General features: G+C 41.5%; 2 protein-coding genes and 1 long non-coding RNA gene across 8 annotated transcripts; 2 read left to right on the top strand and 1 right to left on the bottom strand.

Moving 5' to 3' along the window:
• The first annotated feature begins 187 nt into the window (after nt 1-187).
• On the top strand, nt 188-4,831 carry LOC143526942 (inositol-trisphosphate 3-kinase B). Of its 3 annotated transcripts, none has more exons than XM_077021770.1 (8): nt 188-289; nt 1,324-1,382; nt 2,074-2,158; nt 2,415-2,628; nt 3,485-3,689; nt 3,815-3,916; nt 4,094-4,165; nt 4,278-4,831. In XM_077021770.1, exons 1-8 carry the CDS (start codon nt 274-276, stop codon nt 4,617-4,619), a joined length of 1,095 nt encoding a protein of 364 aa, XP_076877885.1. In that variant the 5' UTR covers nt 188-273; the 3' UTR covers nt 4,620-4,831. The 3 variants fall into 3 exon arrangements, with proteins under 3 accessions (XP_076877885.1, XP_076877882.1, XP_076877883.1); XM_077021767.1 differs by having other exon boundaries at nt 202-289; nt 480-1,382; XM_077021768.1 differs by having other exon boundaries at nt 243-289; nt 487-1,382.
• Nucleotides 2,540-5,045, bottom strand: LOC143526948 (uncharacterized). Of its 3 annotated transcripts, none has more exons than XR_013134001.1 (5): nt 4,912-5,045; nt 4,742-4,818; nt 4,396-4,493; nt 3,492-3,626; nt 2,540-2,669 (listed from the first exon to the last, which is right to left on the bottom strand). It is a non-coding gene; the product is annotated as an uncharacterized LOC143526948 (long non-coding RNA). The 3 variants fall into 3 exon arrangements; XR_013134000.1 differs by having other exon boundaries at nt 2,550-2,683; XR_013134002.1 differs by having other exon boundaries at nt 2,550-2,683; nt 4,428-4,493.
• Nucleotides 5,046-5,065: 20 nt separating this feature from the next.
• On the top strand, nt 5,066-16,380 carry nxf1a (nuclear RNA export factor 1a). Of its 2 annotated transcripts, XM_077021765.1 has the most exons (22): nt 5,066-5,284; nt 6,146-6,202; nt 6,845-7,052; nt 7,136-7,292; nt 7,395-7,478; nt 7,659-7,763; nt 8,045-8,125; nt 8,204-8,273; nt 8,456-8,544; nt 10,329-10,436; nt 10,620-10,729; nt 14,005-14,041; nt 14,143-14,211; nt 14,295-14,350; nt 14,435-14,542; nt 14,628-14,686; nt 14,951-15,066; nt 15,154-15,196; nt 15,324-15,396; nt 15,617-15,799; nt 15,896-15,956; nt 16,092-16,380. In XM_077021765.1, exons 1-22 carry the CDS (start codon nt 5,212-5,214, stop codon nt 16,128-16,130), a joined length of 1,986 nt encoding a protein of 661 aa, XP_076877880.1. In that variant the 5' UTR covers nt 5,066-5,211; the 3' UTR covers nt 16,131-16,380. The 2 variants fall into 2 exon arrangements, with proteins under 2 accessions (XP_076877880.1, XP_076877881.1); XM_077021766.1 differs by lacking the exons at nt 5,066-5,284; nt 6,146-6,202 and adding an exon at nt 5,850-6,085.
• Nucleotides 16,381-16,409: the final 29 nt, after the last annotated feature.

The following is a 16,409-nucleotide window of genomic DNA, read 5'->3' as shown; positions in this document are numbered from 1 at the left end:
AAATTATTTGTTTATTTTTTAACTGGGACGCCTGTTGTCTGGCTGTAATGCACGCTAACGTTTCACATCTCTAAACTTTGTGTAACGGTAAGTGGTACTGACAGGTAGGCCTACTTACAGTTGTGGAAACTTCATGATGTCATTTTATGCAAATACAACTCTACGAACCTTGACGTCAAGCCTTCAGACCGAACTAAATTGCAGACTTTGGTGGAATTCTGTTTGCCTTTAGGAGCTGACGGGTCAACTTAAGACCATGAACGTGGAAATGTGATGTGGTTGTATGAAAGTGAGTTATCATTACACGGGAATACTTTAAATGATTGTTTTTTGGTTTGTTTCTCACTAAATTATTAGGTTTAATAGTTATGCAATTTTAAGTGTTTTATAATGTAAAATGGTAATTTTCTCATGTATGTTTCACAAGGTAGTTAGATCACAATTTATTGTCGGATTTTGTTCTGCGCACTGTGTTTGAGGATTTAGCTTCATGAAAGGACGAGTTTTCAGTGAGAAATATGAGCACATGGACATATAAGCAGAATGAAGACAATACAGGAAGACATTATACCAGGAAGACAGAGACTGAAGAGAGTGTGAGAAACCCGTTTAGAGTGAAGGGAAAGAAACAGGATGACTGTGCTCTAAAGCCCAGTGAACCTGTTCTCACTTGGAATATTTGCACGAGAGAAGCACTGCTAAGTGGTCAGAGGTCCAAACCAAAACTGGCGTTAGCTCAGGCTGCACTCTCATCAAGACTAGAACCAGAGTTCATTCAGGAGGAGCCATTTGGGGCTCTGGCAAATGCACTGGGAACACCTCAGGACACCGATCCAAATGGGAAACAAGAAGGCATACCATGCTCCATAGAAACCAGCACCTCCAGTGACCGAAAACCCACAGACAACGAGGGAGTGACGGAAAACGTGGAAGAGGGAAATGCTGCCAGTTCATTAATGGAGACTGGTGACATGTCCAGAAGAAGCGCGTGGATAGCAGGACACAGGGAGCGAGGGAGGGGGAAGAGACGTGAAAGGCTGGGAGGGAGTGTGGAGAACATGGCAGAGGACGTCAAGACCGCTGAGAAAGAAATAAATCGAGGCGTCCGATGGAGGCGCCCACGAAAACACTCTGGATCTACAAAGAGGGAAGATGAAGAGGATGAAAGGGTGGGAGGAGAAAGACAGGCGGAGCGAGGGAGAGCGGAGGGGGAGGTGGAGACACGAGGGGTGACCACACACCGCATGTTCTCAAGGGTCCTCGCTCACTCCTTCGTCTCATCTTCCTCCTCTTCATCTTCATCCTTTAACTGCTCCTCTGCAGAGAGTGATGAAGTGTTCAGTGAGGGAGAGGAGACAGTGAGGAAGAAAGACGTGCGGCAGGTGAGTGGCAGGTTGCCTAGACAGCAAAACTCATCACTCTCCACCTGCATAGACAAAGAGACCACGGTGCACCCGTTTCATTTACACATATTAACATTTTGCACTGCATGGCTTTTCTAAGGCTTACTTTGAACACAATGTTCAACATGTAACCAACAATTTCATTTAGAAAAAACAGCGCACTTACATTGTAGAAAAAAAGTATTTTCAGTAAGTCTCTCTGTCATGTTACTTTGCATACTTTTGAAAGAGAAGCTTGAGAGCATCCATTTGAATAAGCTATTTGCATAACCCAGTAGATGGAGACAGCATGTGATAATATTCTGTCACTGTTAAATTTTAAATGTTATTTGCTAATATTCCAATAAATGTCAACATGACAAAAGTTTCAGCTAATGAAAGAGTGAATATAGGCAAAAGTAATATTAATCATTATATAAAGCATTTTATAACCTTCAGACTTTCACAGTTTGAAAATTCTTCATGCATTTTAATTTGTCTGTGGCATTTGCTGTGTCTGGTTAAACATTTATTTTAAAACTGAATTTTAATAATTCCAGTTTGAAGAACTCAACCTTTTATGACTTTATCTCATATGCAGGCCAATGATTGCAACTTAATTTAAATGTGAATTAAAGTTGGCTTAGTGCAGAAGATAAAACCGAAAATACAGCAGGCCTTTTTTTTCCAGTCTCGATCCTGGAGAATGTTCCTGACCATGATGCAGTGGTCAAAGCGACGGCAGAGTTCCTGGGTTCAGCTGGCTGGGCACCAAGGCCAGTGACCTGTGCCCACTCACTGACATCATCACCCCACTCCCCTCATTATCCAACCCTGTCTAGTTATTGTTGATAATGAAATTACTTTGTACATCTAGTTTTACACATTAACTATATCCCATCTGCACCATGTAAATCTTGTAAACATGTGCTCTGACAAATCCATGCATCTGCAGCTTTATGAAACTGTTCCACGGCCTTGCAGAATGCAGCGCATGTAATAAAATGTCCTCTTTGACCTGTGGGGTTCAAGGCAACATCCAACAGGGTGAAGGCGGGGAGGTGTTGAAGAAGTTCAGCGTGGTGGAGGACACCTGCCTGCAGGCGCTCATGTCTGATCCGCTCCACCTGTTCGTGCCTCGCTACTATGGGCACGTCAGCAGAGATGGAGAGCACTACATCCGACTCGAGGACCTGCTTAGCGGCCTGAGGAAGCCCGCCATCATGGACCTCAAAATGGGGATCCGGTGCGCAAGTGCCTTGTCCATCTTATTTGGCGTGGTGAAGACTAAGATACAAGGCCTGTTTCAGTTGGTATAACAGTTCAATACAAATGGCAGAGATTAGTAGTTTCACTGGATTTATTCTATGCTATGTCCACATCAATGTCAACTGTAGGGATATGTGCTGTGTGTGAACCATGTGAACTAAAATACTTTGCATGCTGTTTGACAGTAGGGCAAACGAGTGTTTCCAGATGTAAAATGTAACATTCGGTTCTATCCACACACAGTTAGTCAAATAGTGAAAGAGCCAGAAGACTAAATTAACATTTAATAGTGTGACAGTGGTCTCACTTTTCACACCACTGCACTGTGAGGATATGCGGCACTACTTAGTGCCAAATCTGTACTCTTATTTTTGGGAAAGACAGCTTGTTATGAATCCAAACCACACATAGTTATGGCTGCGAAATCAAACTACGGAAGCTTAATGATCTGGGCTATACTGCTGCCAGCTAAGGTCTGGCAAGCATAGTGGATTCAACAGTGAAATTATACTGTATGCAGGTTTTATTACAGAATTCAAAACAAAAATGATCTTATGTAATGTATGAAGGCTTATTATACACGGTATGGTTCAGCAATCTCACGCATGGCATGTGATCATGGTTTTGATAGCTATTTTCTAGTGTTTACTTTATAACATGCAAAAGAGCTCAGGAGCGGTGCCTTTCATGATAATGCCCAGATTGTCAGTAGTTAAAAATGGCCAGTATTCACCTGCATTTAATCCTTTAATACTTGTGGGACTGACTGTCTGTCCTCAAATTTACACACTTGTTTAACCATTACCTTCACTATTTTTCTACCTTTCTTCCAGCACTTACCAGGAGGAGGAGATCACTATAGCCAGGACCAAGGCTGTCCTGCGGTCCGATATGTATCAGAAGATGGAGAAAGTGGACCCTACAGCTGCTACAGCAGAGGAACAGGCGCAGGGAGGCGTGACAAAGCTGCGTTACCTGCAGTGGAGAGACAAAACTAGCAGTACCTCAACGCTGGGGTTCCGCATCGAGGGGATAATGGTACGCCACTAGCAGGAAGCGCCGGTGCCAGACCGCTGAGGCACACGGCATTGCTTGGAGACCCGTTTTAGTCTGCGAATGTCAAGCTCCCTTCTGCTCCCTTGTGTCTCTATGTTCTCTTTCAGACAGAGAATGGGACTGTATTCCGAGATTTCAATAAAACCCGAACCAAAGCACAAGTGACTGAAACGCTGTTATTTTTTACCAGGAGGCAGGTACACATTCTAGTAAGTTGCTGATGTTAAATATTTCATTCATTTTTACCAGAATAAAAGTTCAAAGTTTGAAATCTAATATTGAATAATGTTGAAATTATCATATAATTGTAATAAAATTATGCAATAATTTGTCACAAGGTATTTAAGTCCTTCAAAACGTTTTCCTCATTACCCCATGTATGTTAGGAAGCCTATCTGTCCAGATTAGAAGCACTGAGAGAAACATTAAAGGAATCGGCATTTTTCAACACCCATGAAGTAAGAACATAAGCAGTGCTTCTTCCTAGTGTGTCTGTTTTTCTTGAAAAACTAAAATGTGCATTCTGTACATTTGGCATCCAGTAACTGTATGCTTCCTTTTGACCCCTAGATAATAGGAAGCTCTCTCCTTTTCCTCTATGATCAAACCAGCAAAGCCAACATATGGATGATTGACTTTGGGAAGACCATACCAGCACCAGAAAATGTGTATCTGAAGCATGATGTACCATGGATCGAGGGGAACCGTGAAGATGGCTACCTCATTGGGTTGGCATCTCTCATCTCTCTGCTGCATGGGGCTATTGCGGAAGCTGTGGCTCAGAGTCTAGAAAGCCACCACACAAAGATTAATCATAGAGAGCCAGATACTTTTATGAAGCCTCTGCCTGGGGAAAATAAGTCAACACCAGAGCTGTTAAAGAAAACCATAAATGTCCACCATCTTGGCTGACACCTTGCTATTCTAAAGCATGCTTATGCATGCACATGGCAATAACATCTTTTTTGTTTTAATCTTTTGTTTTAAATGTTGTTTTTTAATATTTGTTTTAATAAAGTTGAAACATTATTTACCCATGGATGTAAAGCCTAGCAGTAAACCAACGAAAGAAGAGACGCTTGAATACTTTTTCGTTTTGCTTGTCAAGTTTCTGCAGTGGGGAGAAAAAACGTTGGTCTGCTGTAAAGTAACGTTACGTTTCTTAACATTTATATCCCCCTAGATGGCACCACTAAGACATTACCTTCATACTGTTATACAATTTGAAAGACTAAAACTATTCTAGTTTGCAGTTAAGTTTAAACGACAGACTGTCCTCAACCTCTTCATTCTTAGGCCAGACACACACGTTGAGTCCCACTTTTGTAACCAGGTTTCGCTGTGCTGGAAGGCGGGAGTGTAAACGCTGCGTTGCTCGTTTTTATTTGAGCTGTACGTGGGGGCTCCACACGTGATAACACCAACACTAGTGTAAAAATAACGATAACACCAACACTAGTGTAAAAATAACGACAACACTAGTGTAAAATATTGCTGAAACGAGATGTCTCCGTTTCGAAGATGGTACCATAATTTAGCCGTGGTCACACGTGTCCGTCCTGATTTCCCACAGCAAGGTAACGTTTTCTTTTCGAAATTAACTTGCTAAATATCTCGATGGCGCGCAGTTTTGAAGTTTTAAACGTCTTTCTCGTAAATGTTGGTAATAAATACAGTAGTTATACGGGGCTGGTGGTGGCGTTCACATATCAAACACATGTTGCACAGCTTAGCCGTGCAAACGAAGGACGAGGAGTTAGTTAACATAGCTGTAGTAGATTATTTATTTATTGTTGTCGATATTATTTATTGTGAGGTGGTATATTGTTTATAGTTATTTCCTGGCGTTATTGTTAATATTTTATGGTAATAAAGATCAGTGGAGTAAATACGGGGCAGGTGTTGGCTCGCTAACATAGAGTTGGTCAACTAGGTTGGACAGGTTAGCTGAGTAGTTAAACACAGTAGCCACACGCATTTGTTCCGTCAAATGTAGACATGAAATATAATGTATGTATGCAGTATATTTGGAATTGCTGATTATTGAGGGAAATTGTGTAAACGATAGTCAAATTCTTTTGATTTCCATGATAACGCTGGTTGCGGGGGCGGGGATCAACCCGGAAGTAAATGGCAGCGACGTGCTGGGTAGTGTAGTTCTTTAATCATATTGTTTGGGTAGTGAGCAGTCATAGTAACCATTTACTGCTGTCATATAACTTTAAAGAAATATGTGAAAGGTAGATTTTAAATGTTCATATTTGTTTGAAATAATATGCAGTTTAGCTTTGGTAAGCGGACACTGCTGTTAGTTATTTTTTAAACCGACGGTTCCGTAGTCCGAGGGGATATGGCAGACGATGGGCGCTACTACAATGGTGAGTAAATAATAGTGTCAACTGTGTTGACAGTGAACACATGTCTCACTCCTACTCTAGATGTTGACCAGTTTCCTGTTGTAAGGGAGGTCTGGAACAACCACAGCGTGGTCAGAGGTAAACAGACTTAGACGAATGACATTTGTTTTCCCATATGTTGTTCGTCCGTTTCTCGACTTGTAGTTGCATAGTAAGTTAAATTTAGTATTTGCAGAAGATGTTATGTAGGGCGCCGTGTGGGTATTTAATAAATTGTGTACCTTAATACACTTGGGTGCAGTTATAAATAATAAATGCACTACAATAATAACACAGGAGCAGTGAGAGAATGAGTACCTGCTATCGTTGTTTAAGTTTGAGAGCGCACTGTCCCACCTGTTTATTGTACGGCGCAGTTAACTTTATGTACAATACTTTAAAACCTCTTTTAATGGGATGTTACATGAATCATTTTGCTTAGTTTGTGTACACTTATGGAACTTTTCTGAATATTGTAAAACTATCTACACCAGTTATTTCTGTGCATTCTTTTTCTGCAAGGTATCAAGTGTAGTGCCATTTCTGGGATACTTTCACAATTTTCTGCATCCATGCCAGTGTTGTATTTGCAAGAAGACTTTTTCACTACAACATAAGATTGTCTTTACACCGATTCTTATGAGTGGTATTACATAGAAACCAATGTAAACACTCATAAACTATTTCAGCCAGTCAAAGAATTGTGTATATCCATGCAAAATCATATGTTATGTGGTCCAGAGCATGACAACCGTGTGGGCGGCCCCCAGTTCCGTCATCGTAAAGGTCGTGGGCCCTTCAGGGGACACATGCACAAGGAACCGGTACGTCAGAGGCACAGAGGCTCTGCCGCGGGGGGCTTTGGCCCTGGTCCCCTGATCCAGTTTGAGGATGAAGACTGTGATGTGGCCATGAATGATGGTCAAGACGGGCCATCTCATCGGCGATTGTGAGTGTAAACGTGCGTGTTGGAGTTTGTGCCTGCATGAAAAGAACAGGAAATCTGACTGATTTGCGATGCTTTCTTTGTAGCAACCCCTATGGACGTCCCATACGAAGGGGAGATGGCAGAAGAGGTGGGAGATTTTGCAGGTCCTGGCCAGCAGGAGGCAGAGGAGCGTTTGGGGTTGCAGGAAGACTAGGAACTGGAGTCAGTTCAGACACGTCCAAAACATGGTACAAAATAACGGTAAGACAAATGTATGGAGCCGCTTCCCATTTTGAAATGGGAAGACTGTTCTCGCTTCTGTTCTCGAATTCATTGGATATGACCCATGGCTCCCTTCTACAGATACCCTATGGCAGGAAATATGATAAGAAGTGGCTTCTGACTGCATTACAAAATCTCTGCCCCATACCCTTTACTCCAGTACACGTGAGTACACGTCTGTCTGGCTGACACTTAGTTAACGTACTGTTTAAAAAAAAATCGTAAATGAATAATAGATCAATAATCATGTAACATGGAAAGTCTGAATATGTTAATAAATATAATTGATTAGGATGGCACGAGCTGTTGATTCATTCAGGTGATTGTCCCTCTGTCCACGTGTAGTACACCACAGAGGGACAGAAAGTTCAGTTCTTCTTGGAGGACGCCACTGCAGCCAGCGCCCTGTGCAAGATCACACGGAGGATCCCAGATAGTGAGGGATATAAGGCACGACGCGTCATTTTCACTACCTTCTCTCTTTTCAAATTAATCTGTTGAACTGTGTGTGGGTATGCAGTCATGTTTTTATTAGTTAAATTACTTTCCTATGCTATCAGATTAATGTTTCCCACCAATATACTGTCATTGCTAATCCTGAATTAATCTGGTACATCACCAAACTGAAAAGAGATCCTGATAAGTCACATCAAGTAGCATTCTTTCATGTACACCACTGTAGCATTATTTATCAAAGTATTTTGTGAAGAGTTTGTGTTGTTTTTGTTCAGGTGATTGTGTGGGTGAATCCCTGCTCCCCCCCCTCCTTCCTCCAGAGTGACCTGAAAGACCAGGATGTAATGCACTTAAAGGTTAGAGAGTGAACATCATTTAATGGGAGAGGTTGATTCTGAAGGCTTGCATTCACTGCAACTCTTGTGTTTACCTAGGAATGCATGTCCAAGCGTTTCGATTGCTCTGAGCAGTTCCTCGATCTCAACAGCATCTGCACTGACCCAGGTAAAGCTTCTGCTCTGTCAGTGTATTTATGTGAAATGTAAGGACGTGTGATGTATGTTCCAGGTCAGTTTTCAGTTGTTTCAACTGGGTAGATGCCGATAGGCAAAGCAGGGTAGAATATACAGATAGATTCTACAGATAGATCATCCTGTGATGATTGACTATTGTGTTGTCTTTCCCAGATTTGGTGGTTAAGAACATTAAGGTGATTTTGAACAGAAAGAACTGCATGCAAGCTGTCATAAAGATAATTGAGGAGAATATTCCAGAGGTAAGACTGCTTCAGAAGTAACAATCTCCCAAGGAGTTTAAATGCAGCACTTGCAGGGAATATTACATTTTTATGCTTTTTTTTATACACGTATAGACCACTTTTTACCACTGAAAAAAAGTAGTCTATACCACTGAAATTTGTGAGGATTAAGGCCATGGAGCCAATCCCAGCATCAAGCAGGTTGCCAGTCCACCACATACACTCACACTTATGGGCAATATAGAGTGACCGATCAACCTAACACACATGTCTCTGGACTGTGGGAGGAAACCGGAGTACCCGGAGAAACCCACACAGGCACAGGGAGAAATTACAAACTCCACACAGAGCAGCCTGTACCGAGAATAAAACCCAGACTGCCTTGCTGTGAGGCGACAGTGCTAACCACCATGCCACCCCACTTCCGACATAGTTTACGTATTTATTGCTGAACAATAAATGTGTTTCACTTTTTTCTGACTAGGAATGAAATCGAGCTCATTGAGTATGGAACATACAAACTGATATTATATGTACCTGCAGGCTTTTACACTAATCGAATCCACAGCTGAAGATTTCAGCACAGCTGCTCCTCTAAACAACTGTTAGCCACTAGCTAGCCAAACACTGCAGCGTTATCAATGATGGAGAAGTAGGAGAGAGAACATTCATGCATATTTGAATGTTCCTACTAACTAGCTAGCTACATAATATTTCAATCATTAGAATATAAACCCGAGCTAGACCTGAAACCCGATGCCTCTCAGCTTGGGGTCAGGTTGCAGACATCTAATTCCAGTTAGCCAGAACTTTGTTTTACACATAACGACATTATTTGAAAAATTTAACTGTTAAACCACCTTCATGCTGTTCAAGTGGGATTGTAAACATAACTGATTATCACTGAGTTTATTGCTTGCATTGGCCAATATTGTACATGTGACAGGTTGATACACACAGTGACAATATCTTGTTGCGTCCCCAATAGCGTTATTGTATTGTATTCCTATATACCGACACATCTACGTAGCACAAACATGACACGTTTCACAGTTTTGTCATTTCACCTCCAAAGTTTATTTATACATCATTATTGCTAATGTCACAGTATACTCCTAAAATATGCAGTACTTCGGTCAGGAGAAGAGTGAATTATATGAACAAATCAGTAGAAAGCTGATGGAGATGAGTATATTCATATCTTGGTATTTCTTAAGCACAAGCCTATTGTAACTCACACTTTGTGATTGTTGTGAGAATGTTTTTTCTGCTGTGGTTTAAATAAGAGAAAGGAGTTATAGAATAACTGAAATAGGGGAGAAAAATTACACCTGAATCTCCACTCTGGTTTCTTCCTGTTTATACTCCCAAACTCCCTATTTTTGTCTGTGGTTGGTGTTGAAAATGTCCTTCCTGGTTCCCATACTTGTTGCCTCTCTTGCCTCTTCTGTGGGGGGGGGGGGGGGGGGGGGGGGGGGTCAAACGTCTACCCCAAAGTTCACCCACATGTTCTCCCTTGCCACTGCCCCTCACACAGACGCACACCGTCTCAAACATCTATTCCAGCCCCTAGGGAAGATGTGCACTTGCAAAATGAGATTTGTGTTTAAAATAAAAAAAACAAAACAGCTAATTAGATGCTCTGATTTGTTCAGTGTGGACTAACTATGGAAAACAAAGTCAATAACACCAGAATGGGACTAGCCATGGAAGGTAATCAATACCATTATAGGTTTTCAAAAGTCATTTATAGCACCACTGATTCAGCACACGCTTTCTTTCCTTCTTGCTCTTTTTGTCAGCTGGTGAGTCTGAATCTAAGCAATAACAAGCTGTACAAGTTGGACGACCTGACTGATTTGGTGAACAAAACCCCCAGTCTGAAGGCACTCAACCTGTCTCATAACGAGGTGACGCATCAACATATAAATACTGCCCTCCCACCACTTAAAAATACACGTCCAAGCTCATTACTGTTTACACTTCTGAAGTATCTCAGATTTATCCTTGTGAAATGCCTTTACTTGAAATGGCTAACGTGAGCATCTCCTAATGGCGGTTGGTGTCTCCTCTCCCCTGCACTCGTGCTACAGCTGAAGTCCGAGCGGGAGCTGGACAAGGTGAAGGGCTTGAAGCTGTCGGAACTTTGGCTGGACCGCAACCCGCTGTGCGATCACTTCAAAGACCAGCCTACGTACATTAGGTGAGCGTCCACACCCAGTGCAGCGCCATGCGGGGTAAGAGGATTGACAAGGCAGGTACAGGAAACGCGTCCTAGTCTCGGGTTTCTGCGCGCTTGTGGTTGAGGTTGGATTTCAGATTCTTAGTTTACAGTGTCCGGGTTGTTCCTATAGCACAGGTCTCTACTTGAATTCTAAGCAGGCTAGCGATCATATCAGTGTCTTTTTAAGAGCATGTGAAATGGCTGATAATTGAAAGAAATGCCCACTGGAATTCCAGAAGGCGTGGTTTGACCAGAGCAGGGTCACTCAGTGTCGGTTGCTGTGAAAGTTCATAGTTTAAATGAATGGATAAAGACTAGATACCTGAAATTTCTCATTGCTGGACAAAGAAAGAAGTGAGGTGCATTGTGTGCATTTTGAATTGAGCATTTAAATATTGGTTTGGAATGCTGTTATTTGCAATGCGTTGAATTGACTAAGCATCCATTGTAATCACTGGGTATGTGAAAGTGTGCAAATGAGTGTTGGAGAGTTAAATTTTGGAGAGATTTGCTGAACTGCATTATCTTTTTTTGCCAAGTTGTTTGTGTGTTAACATTTCTCCATATCATAAGCCCCAGTTGAACAGAATAGAAGCACTCTATGTCCTGTTTCTGGGATATTCTCTGTTTTGCTCTGTTCAGCTGTTCTTTCTGGAGACATCTGTCTCCCTGAGTCATCCTCTTGAGAAACAGTTAAACGTGAAGTTGATCTGCTCCACTATAGACAATCATCTATATGGTAATATGAAGTTGTACCATAGACATGTTTCAAGACAGTTGAACAATTCTAAATCAGAAGAATTGTTATATAACTACCTTTCTGGACATCTGAAATTCTTGTGAAACTCAGGACAGCTTGAAGATGTTTTGACCATTACCTCAGTGGAATTCAGTCATGTTATCATGCTGCCTCTGTAGTTTAGTGCTTCTTATTTATCCCCTCCCCTCATGGTCTACCACCAATCAGAGCACTGCTCTTTGGCCAGTGGTGAAGGCTGGTTAGCCAATGACGGGTAAGATCCCACCTTCTACACATGGGGCAACCTAAGGCAGGCACAGTCATAATAACTGGCCAGGAAGTCACACAGAACATGCACTCAGATGGAGAACCTCCACTGGAGGAAACAAAAGTAAAACCTTTTTGTTTGAAAGGAGGGGTACTGGTCTGCGTCGCACCAAAATTGGTGAAAGCGTTGTGTATCTGGACATGACTTGGGAGGAGGTGAATGCAACAAGCCCGCCCAGAAACCTTTGAGAGGGGATGCTCTACCATGGGGAGACAAACATCATTATTCTGTGCTAGAATGCAGTTTTGAATCCCTTTCAGCTGTATGAAGACTTATTTACCTTCAACTGCCTTTGAAACAAAGCTAAAGCTAGATCCAAAAGAAATACTTGACAATTCAGTTACCTCATGTGATTAATGCTATGTTTCCTTTGACATAACATTTGGTTATTTGGTTGGGTTATGTAAATTGGTACTATTTAAAGAAAATGACTTCTATAGTGAAGCTACTATGGTTAACTTCACTGTTTAGCTTTTTTTCGCTTCAGGCTTCTTCAGTTTGGCTTAAAATGGTGCCTTTTTTCTGCAGATTCCTCTGCCTGTTGATGAATTTCTAAAATTTGTTTTCCTGGTCTGTCCATCTGGTCTGAACATAACCTAATGCTGAGTGTTTGTACATAACATTGGTTTTCTTTTTGTTCCCATGAGATGATCCAGTGAGATTCTTGCTCAATGTCTGCCTGCTCTATGCTTTTTTTTCACTTTGGCTACAACCCATGTCTTTTATATGTCTGATTTTTTTATTTTTATATTATGTTGTTGTATTTTGTGTTGTAGTAAAGTTCATTCTCTGCATTATCTTTTTGCTGACATTGTGTTTTTCCAGCTTTGACTCCCTATCTGTCTGTGTGTATATTGTCACTTGGACAAAATCTTGTGTCTGTATAATAATATAATAGACATCTTCGGTCTGGATGTTGCACATTTGAACTGCGTGTATGTGCATACAGATTTCCCTGTATGTCGCATGCTCTGGGTTTTAAATTGTGTGTTTCTCTACATATCTGGGTGTAGGTGGGTGGCAACAGCTGGTAAGTAAACTCTGGGTTTAAATTAAGTGGAGTGGCAGAAGGCAAGTGTTTACAATGGATAGACGTATTCAAATTATGAGGAAAAGACTACTGAATGAAGCACCAGGAAAACACAAAAACATGAAAAGTAAATAAAACATGACGATATAAGAGAACATTTTTACATAGAACTATAATCTGGCAGTCAAATGAAGTGTGATACAAAACTAGGTATACTTATACACCGATGGGGTAGAATTACATCAAAAAATGAAGCTAGGCCCAGGGAGGACAGTACCCTGCTATATTTCTGGTCTTTCAGATGTACATATTTTTAAATACCATAATATTACTGATCATTTCTGACCCTGATGACTGAGTAGAGACTTTCATTGTAGTTATGAAGGGGTGTGTATAAATGTGTGTGCAAAAGTATATATACACACCGGCCACTTTATTATGTATACCTGTCCCAACTGCTCATTAACGTAAATGTTGAATCAGCCAATCTACAGCAGCAGAAGACCACACCAGGTGCCACTCCTGTCAGCTGAGAACAGGAAATTGATGCTATAATTTGCACAGGCTCACAAATTGGACAATAGAAGATTGGGAAAACTTTGCCTGGTCTGATGAGTCTCAATTTCTGCTGCAACATTTGGATGGTAGGGTCAGAATTTGGAATCAACAGCATGAAAGCATGGATCCATCCTGCCTTGTATCAACGGTTCAGGCTGGTGGTGCAATGGTGTGGGGGATTTTCCCCCACCAAATTTTCCTGGTACACTTTGGGCCATGTCATAAAGCGCAAATCATCTCAGACTAATTTCTTGAACACAACAATGAATTCACTGTTCTCGAATGGCCTCCACAGTCACCAGATCTCAATCCAATAGAACACCTTTATGATGTGGTGGAATGAGAGATTCACATCATGGATGTGCAGCCGACAAATCTGCAGCAACTGTGTGATGTTATCATGTGAATATAGACCAGACTCTCTGAGGAATGTTTCCCGTACCTTGTTGAATCTGTGCCACGAAGGATTAAGGCAGTTCTGAAGGCAAAAGGGGGTCCAACCCGGTACTAGCAAGGTGTACCTAATAAAGTGGCTGGTGAGTGTACCAGTGCTTAAAGGTCAGAATTAAGACTTTGTTCTTTCTCCTTCACATTAACAGTGCTATTCGGGAGCGATTCCCCAGGCTCCAACGACTGGTGAGATATGCCTATTGACTCTGTTGTACAGTCGTATCTTAGATGATTTAGTCGCACATCACTTTTCTTCTCTCACTCCTTCTCTCACTCGTCTTCTGTAGGATGGCCATGATCTTCCTGCAACCATAGGTTTTGATGTCGAAACTCGCACTGCACTTCCTGCGTGCAAGGTATCTTGTTCAGTCATGCAATTTATTTGCGATGAATATTATGTTCATACTTTTAACACCTGCTGTTTTTCTTGCCGTTTCAGGGCAGTCGTTTTGGTTCCGATGAAGTCAAGGAGTTCGTCGTGCGCTTCCTGCAGCAGTAAGCTTGTGCCCTTGGGACTCGTTTGGTTTTAATGGTATTGCTTGTTATACACAGAGGGTCTTCAGCATCTCTTTCCGTCAGATACTACAGTGTGTATGACTCGGGGAACAGGCAGCCTCTGCTGGACGCCTACCACGACGGGGCCTGCTTCTCCCTCAGCCTCCCCGTCACCATGCACAACCCTTCCAGGTACGTTGGTATTGTCTCTGGTTCCTAGTTTTTCCAATGTCGTCCTCTCTCTGACTGATTTTTTTTGTCTTTTGAACTATTGCAGGTCTTGTTTGGGAGATTATCAGAAAGACAGTCGCAATATTAAGAAAGTCAAAGATCCTGGTATGTTTTAGCGACATTTTTACAAATGAGGTGGTATTAGTAAGTGTATGTACATATGTATATACACTAGGTACATACACAGGTTTCACTTCTGCACTCCTGCTGTAAGCTTCACTAGGAAGCGTTTAGATTGGAATGCTGCTCTCACATGTTGGTGTGTAGATCTTTCGAAAGATTTCCCTCAAGGGAAACCAGTGAACAAAACGCATCAAGATTTGCTGACTGATGTATCTGCCACCCTTTCCCCGTGATCTTCCTCCACAGCCACGAGGTTCCGCTCGTTGAAGCACTCTCGACTAAATGTAGTCGCCTTCCTCAGTGAACTCCCCAAGACCCAGCATGACACCGCCTCGTTCACTGTGGATGTAAACACGTACACAGTGAGTTTCTGGCCACTTAAAAGTTTTATTTCGCGGTTTGTTATAGAAATTCTCATTGATACTTTTATTTCAATGTCTATGATACAGCAAACATTACTGGCGTTTACAGTCAGTGGAGTGTTTAAGGAAGGTAGGTGTTTCATTGCTACACGTTTGACAAATGGATATTCGCAAGACAAATCATGTTTCCGCCCCTACCTTTAAAAAAAATAATAAAATAAACTTTTATTTTATTTGTTTATTTGCTGTTGTATTAGTTGATGGCAAGTCCGGAGACTCTGTCCGTGCATTCTCCCGGGTCTTTATTGCCGTTCCAGCCATGAATTCTGGGTATGAAAGCACGACCTGTTCTGTTGTCTTGTCAAAGTAAATTTAAAAGTGTAGATAGTGTGTTAGTGCTTAACTGTCTTTACATTTTGTGTAAATATCCAGATCTATGTCAGAACTTTCACGTTGTTACACCTTTAGCTGGAATTTATACAGAAATTAAGAAAATAAAAGCTTTTTAGATTGTTGTGTGTGTGTGTGTGTGTGTATATTTGTTTTGTAGCTTGTGTTTAGTCAATGATGAGCTGTTTGTGAGGAATGCCACCCCTGAGGAGATCCGCCGTGCGTCTGCTGCCCCAGGCCCCGCCCCTTCCAGCAGTCCCGTGCCCACTCTCTCAGCGTCCCAGCAGGACATGCTCTCCGCCTTCTCCCAGAATTCTCAGATGAATCTTGAGTGGTCCCAGAAGTGAGTGGTGTCCTTGGCAGAAACAGCCTTCAGTCTGTCATGTGTTCTGATCTGTGTGTGTGTGTGTGTGTGTGTGTGTGTGTGTGTGTGTGTCAGGTGTCTGCAGCATAATGAATGGGACTACAGCCAAGCCATTCAAACCTTTACAGAACTTAAGGTGAAGCTTAATAATAATGCAATGAATATTAATTTATATTAATAATGCAATCAGAACCAAACAGTATTACATTTTATGCCTACAGCCTGCTTAGTGTCTACTCTCCATAACACTCTCATCCCAAATTTCTCCTAGGAGCAGGGCTGTATTCCAGAAGTCGCTTTCATAAAGTGAAGAAGAAGCAATGTACTTTTGCTTGTTTAGCAAATATAAAACTAAGAAACATAGTTTTATATGATTTTTTATTGTTTTCTTCTTTTTGTAATTTTGTATTATATCTTAAGCTATTCTGGGAGCCTCCGAAAGCACTTGTTCTGTTACAGTTGCATTTTTTATTTAATATATGTAACTACATATAAGCATTCATGTTTTCATTTATACGGTATTATACTGTTTTCTCAGAAATAAAAATTGCCATAATATATTTTTTCCTGGTTACTTTCTCAAATTAGA

The sequence above is a fragment of the Brachyhypopomus gauderio genome, chromosome 11 (genome assembly GCF_052324685.1).
Source record: "Brachyhypopomus gauderio isolate BG-103 chromosome 11, BGAUD_0.2, whole genome shotgun sequence".
In the NCBI taxonomy this organism is placed as follows: domain Eukaryota; kingdom Metazoa; phylum Chordata; class Actinopteri; order Gymnotiformes; family Hypopomidae; genus Brachyhypopomus; species Brachyhypopomus gauderio.
Note: the sequence above shows the minus strand (reverse complement) of the source record. Positions and strands in the feature narration are given on the sequence as shown.

Coding starts and splice junctions, on each gene's coding strand:
- LOC143526942 (XM_077021767.1), top strand. CDS start 519: ATGAGCACATGGACATATAAGCAGAATGAAGACAATACAGGAAGACAT. Junction 2,159..2,414: donor TCAGCTGGCTGGGCACCAAG/GCCAGTGACCTG, acceptor GTGGGGTTCAAG/GCAACATCCAACAGGGTGAA. Junction 3,917..4,093: donor GGAGGCAGGTACACATTCTA/GTAAGTTGCTGA, acceptor CATGTATGTTAG/GAAGCCTATCTGTCCAGATT.
- nxf1a (XM_077021765.1), top strand. CDS start 5,212: ATGTCTCCGTTTCGAAGATGGTACCATAATTTAGCCGTGGTCACACGT. Junction 10,437..10,619: donor TCAACCTGTCTCATAACGAG/GTGACGCATCAA, acceptor CTCGTGCTACAG/CTGAAGTCCGAGCGGGAGCT. Junction 14,042..14,142: donor TCCCCAGGCTCCAACGACTG/GTGAGATATGCC, acceptor CGTCTTCTGTAG/GATGGCCATGATCTTCCTGC.